The 8,615-nt window shown below is 37.4% G+C and overlaps 1 protein-coding gene across 1 annotated transcript; it reads left to right on the top strand.

Moving 5' to 3' along the window:
- The first annotated feature begins 4,924 nt into the window (after positions 1 to 4,924).
- Positions 4,925 to 8,564, top strand: LOC143590122 (formin-like protein 6). The gene is made up of 4 exons (XM_077070704.1): positions 4,925 to 6,261; positions 6,552 to 6,748; positions 6,842 to 7,083; positions 7,529 to 8,564. Exons 1-4 carry the CDS (start codon positions 5,057 to 5,059, stop codon positions 8,312 to 8,314), a joined length of 2,430 nt encoding a protein of 809 aa, XP_076926819.1. The 5' UTR covers positions 4,925 to 5,056; the 3' UTR covers positions 8,315 to 8,564.
- Positions 8,565 to 8,615: the final 51 nt, after the last annotated feature.

The following is an 8,615-nucleotide window of genomic DNA, read 5'->3' as shown; positions in this document are numbered from 1 at the left end:
CGATAGACATGATTATGAATGTTATGGTGGTGTATGCTTTAATATTACTAAAACATAATTTCGCATGTAGTGAAAACCTTTACGCAATACCTTCAACTCATCACACTTTGGCTTTTTGGCTATTAATTAAATTCAGTGCAATCATGCTAGCTTCCCCATCACATACTTACGTTATGCTTTTTTCATCAGCTTTCCTTGACCGTTAGAATCGAAAAAATCATCACTTCTAAAATTATACAAGTAAAACGCACCTTACATTGAACAACTACCTTTAAATGGTTTAACATAAAAAAACTAGTAAAATCAAAATTCGACCTTGAAAGCTCTGCTAAAAAGAAATCTGTCGTTTATCGTTGAGTTGTATTTATATGACTTTTTTAAGTTTTTATCAAACAATTGGTGATTTAGTGAAAATACCCATGTGTATTGAGTTTTATTGTCAATCATAACAATAAAATATTGAATTTGTAGCCTCATGGCGATGGTAGAAGAATACAGGTAGGGTTTTCAGTCTATTAATACCATATGAAGAATGATTGAATTGTTGCTCTCATTTACAATAAGAAAGGACCTAAATAGTTTACAACTTACCATGTAAATTACAAGGAAATACAATCAAACTATATCAATAATTGATTCTATAATAAATACAATATATTTTAGACAAAATTACAAAAATTGTCATTTATGTTTGTAACAAATTTCACCCATTGTCTTTTATCTTTAAAATTGATATGTTTTATTCCTTATGTTCTCAAATGTCACACCGTTTGTCCTTTAACCCTAACTCAGTTAGTTTTTCTTGTTAAGTCACATCATGTGCTTTTGCAAATGAGGGTAAATCAGTCAATTTACCTTTGTATATAAAAAAACCTTTTAAGAGTTAAACTAAAAGAATTATAATTATACAAAATCCCTATACCCATTTATTCTCACCACTACACACTTTCTTCCTTATCATCATCATCATCATCTTCCTTGAAAAACACAATCATTAATCTGCTACAAAAATGATGATAAAAGAACCAAAACGCTCCCACGTAGGTGAGGATGAGAAAACCCCTAATATCATTCTGCTCAAAAACCCTAATGTTTCAAATTACTTCTGAACAAAGATGGTGATGGCTATGGCATCACATTAGGGGATAGATCATAGATTCGAGCTTCAGACGTTTCGGAGGAGTGGTTCAGATCTGATATCTCTACATGTTTTCAAACGGTCCGATGAACACTAGATGGGCAGTCTGTTCAAATCAAACCAAATCAACATCGAACCTCCAAAATCGAATCTGGGTTGAACTTGAATCGGAGCAAATCGAAGTTTGTATGAAGAACTAGCGCCAAAAAGAGCAAAAATCGGACTAATCGAAGGTGAGAGAAGATGTGGCAGCACCCTGAACGGGACAAATCTACCTCAATTCTGACAATTATTTTTCCGGAGTGTTCAGATGGTTTATAGGTGGTGGTGGTGGTCGATGGTGTTTAGGTTGTGTACACACTCAAATCGTGAACGGAAGATCAAAGAATACGAAGTGTTGGTGTAGGTTAGTGGTTGATTAATGAGTTCATCACCTGGTGGTGCTCCGACGGATGAGAGGGAGAGGGAGAGAGAGAGAGTTTTTATTATGTATTGTTACTTTTAATTATTATATTGCCTCTTTTTAAATAAACATGTAAATTGACTGATTTACCCTCATTTGCAAAGCACATGATATGACTTAACAAGAAAAACTAACTGGGTTAGGACTAAAGGACAAATGGTGTGACATTTGATAACATAAAGGATAAAACATATTCATTTTAAAGATTAAGGACAATGAGTGAAATTTGATACAAACATAAAGGACAATATTTGTAATTCTGTCTATATTTTACATTAAGACTTTGGGTGTTTAATTTTTCTTGGTGGTAATCTTGTGTCTTGGAACACTAAGCACTAAGAAACAATCAACTGTCCCGTGTTCGAGCTGTTAATCTGAGTATCATGCCATGCCAAATGTTTTGCAGAAATTGTATGGATTTCTCACATTCTATGTGAGTTACATGCTCTACCGCCTGACCCACCCATGTTGTTATGTGACAACAAAAGTGCTTTATTTCTCTCATAATTTGGTCTCTAACAAATGGGCTAAGCATATTGATCCGGACTACCAATTCATTCGTGAATTTGTCTCCACTCTCCTATAGCTAGTTCTATACCAAGTACATTCTGACCAAGCTACAGATGGCTGACATTTTTACGAATAGACTATCTCGACCTCAGTTTGAATTCTTTCAAGCCATGTCAGATCTCGGCCTGCCATCGTTTCACCTAAAGGGGGATATTAGACCAACTTAGCCATTACTACTTTGTTTTGTACTTGCTTGTATATTTCTCATTTTTATGTTTCTGGTAACATTTACGTTTATTTATTCACTTGTTGCCCTAGTTTTGGTACAACGGTTCATCTTATCAAAATTTGGTTACACCTCTTAATTACTCATGAAACCCCTTATTGGTTAACTTTAGAAACATGTTAAATAATTCAGAGACTACCTCTTAATCAGTTAGACATTTTATTAACTCAATAATAGATTGCCAAACAACCCCTTAGTGTACTTGCATCGATGATGACAAAGGATCGATACCTTTATCTTTCGTTATGATTTTTCATTGTTAATTTGATTGTGGTTTGAAACCTGGTATCATTTTCATTTTCAGATATGTTAGGTTTAAAACTTTATAGTGTTTTTATTATAGAACTATTGCATGCGAGTAATTGTGGAGTTTAGCGGGTATGTTTGTTGTTGAATGTGATTAATTGTATTAAAGATATGGCTGCTTAAGCGTGTTTTCGACTATAATATGATGAACTGTAGTTAGCAATTTTAAGTGCTAATAAATATAATTTATTTCGTAGGAAAAACATTTACTTTCTACAACAAGAATAATCTTAAAAGCTAAAAGATAATTAATATTATAATAAGAAATCATTTCTACACGAACTAATAATTAAAATTATAACTTGTAATAATTAACACGTACCCTTATCTCATGATTTAATTAAATCCTAAACAAATAGGTTATATCATATGTGGTCTAGGTTTTTAAGCTGTAAAATGAAGATGTTCGAATAATAAATAAAGTAGGTGTTTTATTCCATAGTGTACAACTACATGGTACTAGAAGCCACCCTGACTTTGGTACCAGAAAGAGCATTCCAATCTTGATAAAGAAAGGGTCCCAGAATAATCTACATTTATATGATATAATTTTAATATAGTCTTAAGCTAGATACAAATAAACCTTTGCCAATTAACCAACTAATGTTTATTTGTGTTTAATTTAAGGTGTATTGATTTTTATTAACTTAAGTATTATCTTTTGGTCCATGTTGGTCTTAACTAATGAATTAGTTGCAGACGTTTGACGGTCCTATCTTTTAACTTATTTGTTCATAACTATTCACACTAATATAATCCTAACGTTATTAGTTGCAGGTCGTCGGAAAAAAACTTTTATGATCGGAAAACTCAACATTTTCGTCCCAAACATCTTTGTAACTTTGGATCGGACCTTTAAGAACAATTTTTTAGTAAAAGCCCCGAGGTCGCCGGAACCCTAGAGCTATCGTCGGAATCGGTTGGTGTTGCTTAAGTGGTGGTGGTGTTTGGTTGGTTGATGGTGAATCAATTAGTGGGAGTGGCGGTGTCTAAATACTTATGGATAGGTGTTTGCCAGTAATTTTGTAATTTATATATATTTGAAGATAGAAATAAAATGACAATACAAGAGTGACTTATGAGTATTATCATAAGTGCCCTTCTCCAAATAAATTTAGTACATTTATGATAATTGATTGAAGCATATAAGAAAAGGCTCAAAATTGTGGTCCTCTTATTAACATGCTAGTATATGGTACTAATCATTCTCCATTTTAATTCTCTGCACACACTTTTTAAAAGAATGAAAGATTCTTAGGGGGTGTTTGGTACAGAGAATGGAAATGGAGAGAAAATAGAAATGGAAATGGAATTGTAGAGAAAGAGAATTGGTATGGAGAATGAGAATCATTTCTCTTGTTTGGTATACGAGAAAATAAACAGAGAACTCTACCATACCCAACCCCACCTCCACCCAACCTGACACCACTCACCACCGCAGCCCCACCACCACCGCCCCACCACCACAGCCCCACCACCACCACAGCCCCACACCACCAGCACCACCACCACAGCCCTTTCTTCAACCACAGCCCACCACCACCGGCTGCCGCCACCAAACCCCCTTCTTCAACCACAGTACACAAGAAATTAAAAAGATTCAAATTTTTGGAACATAAGATATAGAAAAAGGAGGCTCAGATCTGTCATCACTGTCTCTTTGGAGATTTTGTGGTGGTGGTTTGTGGTGGCGATGATGATGATGATAATCAGAAGCCACCTGCAACCACCGCCGATTTCCACCACCACTGTCACCCACCTGCGACCACAATTACCCGACCATCTGAAAACCCTAACCTACCACGAACCACCACTTGAAACCCTAATCTCCGTTCACCCGTACCACCTGCAACCTACAACCGGTTACCATCTCTGTGTTCACCACTGCGAACGGCGGAGACGGGGTGGTGGTTGCAGACTTGGAGACGAGGTGGCGGTTGCAGACTTGGAGACGAGGTGGCGGCCGGAGACGAGGTGGTGGCCGGAGACGAGGTGGTGACATGCTATGAGGAGGCTGCTGAGAAATGGATTTCTCTTTGTTTTAAAGAGAAATTGAATTCTCTAGTTTTAGAGAAATAGAAAGATAAATAGAAATGAAAAGTGGAAAACAAACAAAAGAAATATTTCTAATTCCATTTCTCCCCAATAAAATCCCTCTACCAAACACCCCCTTAACTCCCATCTGCAAATCTCATTTTTTTTTCAACCCATTTTATTTTTGTTTAAAATAAAAAACCATTCCATAAATCACCAAACCAAAAACAAAACAAAAACACACAAAATTGCAGGTTTTGTAACACAACATGCATTGGTTCAAGCAAGAAAACAAAATACAACTACTTAAACAAACACCATGACTTTGACTTCTTGCTCTTGCTTCCTCACCTTCCTACTATTATTCTCATCCGTCGCTAATACTACTACTACCACCGTCGCTAATACTACCACTACCGTCGCTAATACTTCCCATAGAAGAATTCTACACCAGCCATTATTTCCAGCCACTCAAACACCGCCGCCGTCTCCGCCGCCGCCGTCACCACCCACCAATTCCGACAATCCATTTTTTCACGAAAACCCCAATGAAAACACAAACATCCCGGACCGACCGCCGTCTCCGGTGGCCGGAGTGGCGGCGAACACCACCGCAACACACCCAATTGCGCCGCAGCCGGCGAACAAGCCGGCTAAGAAGATAGCCGTGGTGATCTCCGTGGGGATTGTAACACTTGGCATGCTGTCGGCGTTGGCTTTCTTTATTTATAAACACAAAAAATCCAAGCAGCAAACTGAGACCACAAAACTCAATACTATGGCAGAATATATTTGTAATAATAATAATATTAATAACGGAGGATCACCCACGCCGTCAACCTTTCTTTATATTGGAACCGTTGAGCCGTCACGAGCACTAACGGACTCCACTAACGGAGTAAATGGATCCCCGTATAATAAACTAAATCCGATTAAAAGATCCGACCGGTACCGACCCAGCCCAGAATTACAACCGCTTCCGCCGCTGAGTAAACCCCGCCCGCCGCCGACACCGCCGCCGGACACGTCATCTTTCGACGAGGAAGATGAAATCCAAGATTTTTACACTCCTAACGGGTCAATTGCCAGCACTGACGACGGGTATTCGGGTCGGAGTTTGAATAGTAAACGGGTTAACCCACACTTGAAACGAACGTCACCCAGATCACGCCTTTTGGTTTCTTCCTCGCCGGAAAACTTTCTTCCGGCGAATTCTCCGGCGAGGAAGAAATTTGCGGGTCCACCACCTGGACCCGACTTGACCCGATTGAATTCGGGTCAGCACAAACCCAGCATCCCAATTCCGCCACAACCGCCGTGTTCGTCGAAACAAAGGCTTCTGAAATCGGAGTCAATGAGTCCGGGGGCTAAAGTGATACCGAAAATAGTGAAAACGATGTCGTTTAACGAACCCGATGATGCGAATGGTTCGAAGCCGAGACTGAAGCCGCTTCACTGGGACAAAGTCCGGGCTACTTCCGACCGGGCCACCGTGTGGGACCAGCTGAAATCCAGCTCTTTTCAGTGAGTGTTGCTTTTAATTATTACAAGTTATTATTTGGGTTTATCGTTTATTTGTTTACTAGCTTTATAACCCGTGTATTACACTAGCTGATTACACCTTTTGTAATGTCTAGCTAGATAAAGCTACGGGTTAACTTAACTGTACATGACTCTAAAATCGGTTACCTTTAAATTTAACATATTGTTCACTACATTATTAATATAAACTTTTAATAGTAGTAGATATGGTTTGAGGACATTGATAACATTAACCATTGGATTTTGATGGATGATTATCATTATGTTTGTAGATTGAATGAGGATATAATGGAGTCTCTTTTCGGATGCAATTCCGGTAGTTCCGGAAAGAAAGACAATAACCGCAAACCGACGGGTCCAGCAATGCCTGAATATCGTGTGTTAGATCCAAAGAAGTCTCAAAACATAGCCATATTGTTAAGAGCATTAAATGTGACACACGAAGAAGTATCAGAAGCACTTCTAGAAGGTAATAACGCTAGCCACATGTCCGGCGCAAGTTGTCCTGTTGGTTAGAAGGGTATTGGGGAAATTTTAATATTATTTGTGTTTGGTGTAACAGGAAATTCAGATAGTTTGGGGGCCGAGTTGCTAGAAACATTAGTAAAAATGGCGCCGACGAAAGAGGAAGAGATCAAGCTTAAGGATTATAAAGGGGATGTATCCAAGTTAGGATCCGCAGAAAGATTCTTGAAGGCGGTTCTTGACGTACCGTTTGCGTTTAAACGAGTTGAGGCTATGCTTTACCGAGCGAATTTTGATAACGAGGTGAAATACCTGCGGTCTTCGTTTCAGACATTAGAGGTATTTTGTAATAAATCATTCAAGAAAGTATTATTTTCTCTTCAGGCAATTTTTTAGGAGATCAGGAAAAACAAAATAAATCATTCATTTTTTTTTATCTTAAAATGTTATAAAACATAAAACAAATGCTTGAAATGCAATTTTTATTATCTTTTCTAATAATCTAAGAAAATAAAACCAAAATTTGAATGTTTACAGAACCTGCACATATGCAAATCATGTGTTGTAGGTTATATTTCCCACACATAACACACACGTGTTTGGTTATACGTTTCAAACTGAAACACGATATATAAACAATTTACTTTAATGTTTTTTGTGCATAACATAGACATTTGTATCTAAAATGTAAAAGTTTAAAAAAACATAAACCATTGATAGAAAAAAATAAACGATTTAGGTTCATTCTTTTTGTTATCGCAATAACTTAGTGTTTTTGTTTCAGCTGGCAAGTGAAGAACTGAAGAACAGTCGGCTATTTCTTAAACTTCTTGAGGCGGTACTACGAGCTGGAAACCGTATGAACGTTGGCACGAATCGTGGTGAAGCTACCACGTTTAAGCTAGACACCCTTTTAAAGCTAGCGGACGTGAAGAGAACCGATGGAAGAACAACATTACTTCATTTTGTAGTACAAGAAATTATAAGATCAGAAGGGGCAGATTCCAATACCAAATTTGATTCAAATCCCACTTTCAATGAAGCGATTTTCAAGAAACAAGGATTACAAATTGTGAGCGGGTTAAGTCAGGAGTTAAGCCATGTCAAGAAAGCAGCCGGGATGGATTCGAATGTTCTTAGTGGTTACGTGTCAAAACTTGAAGCCGGGATGCAAAAAATCCGATCAGAAAGTAATGAGTTACACGAATTTCAAGGAAACTTTTACGGGTCGATGAGGTTGTTTGTTAAAGAAGCTGAATTGGAGCTTAAAAGGATCAAGATTGATGAACAAAAGGCTATGGCATGTGTTAAAGACGTGACCGAGTATTTTCATGGTGATACTGTGAAAGAAGGCGTGTACCCTTTGAGAATCTTTATGATTGTAAGGGACTTCTTAGGCATTTTGGATCATGTATGCAAGGAAGTTGGGCAAATGCAAGAGAGAATAATGGTGGGGTCTGCGAGATCTTTTAGGGTTCCTATGAGCACGACGTTGCCCGTTGTCACGCGATACAAGACACACCGTAGTAGTAGTTCAGATGAAGAAAGCTCATACTCATCTCCAAGGTGAGAATTTTGAGGGGAAATTATGTTTTAGTTGTACAAAAATAAGTTCTATTTTGAGGTTAAAGAAGAAAATTGGGTGCAAAATCTACTTGAAGAAGGTGTTAGGATTTCTTGGATCTTGGAATGAGGTATAGTTACATATTATTATTATTATTATAGATTTACATATTTGAGGGCATTATGTTTTAGTATGAATTTTTGAGGATTATTATTATTATTATTATTATTTCATCAATAGGCAAATTCTTTAATGTTCTTGTGTTTCTTGATTCTCTTATGAGATTGTTGTACTAAAATTTTGAAAT

This window comes from Bidens hawaiensis, unplaced genomic scaffold (assembly GCF_021521415.1).
Source record: "Bidens hawaiensis isolate Kalapana, Puna unplaced genomic scaffold, B.hawaiensis_p1.1 tig00038172_1, whole genome shotgun sequence".
Lineage (NCBI taxonomy): Eukaryota > Viridiplantae > Streptophyta > Magnoliopsida > Asterales > Asteraceae > Bidens > Bidens hawaiensis.
Note: the sequence above shows the minus strand (reverse complement) of the source record. Positions and strands in the feature narration are given on the sequence as shown.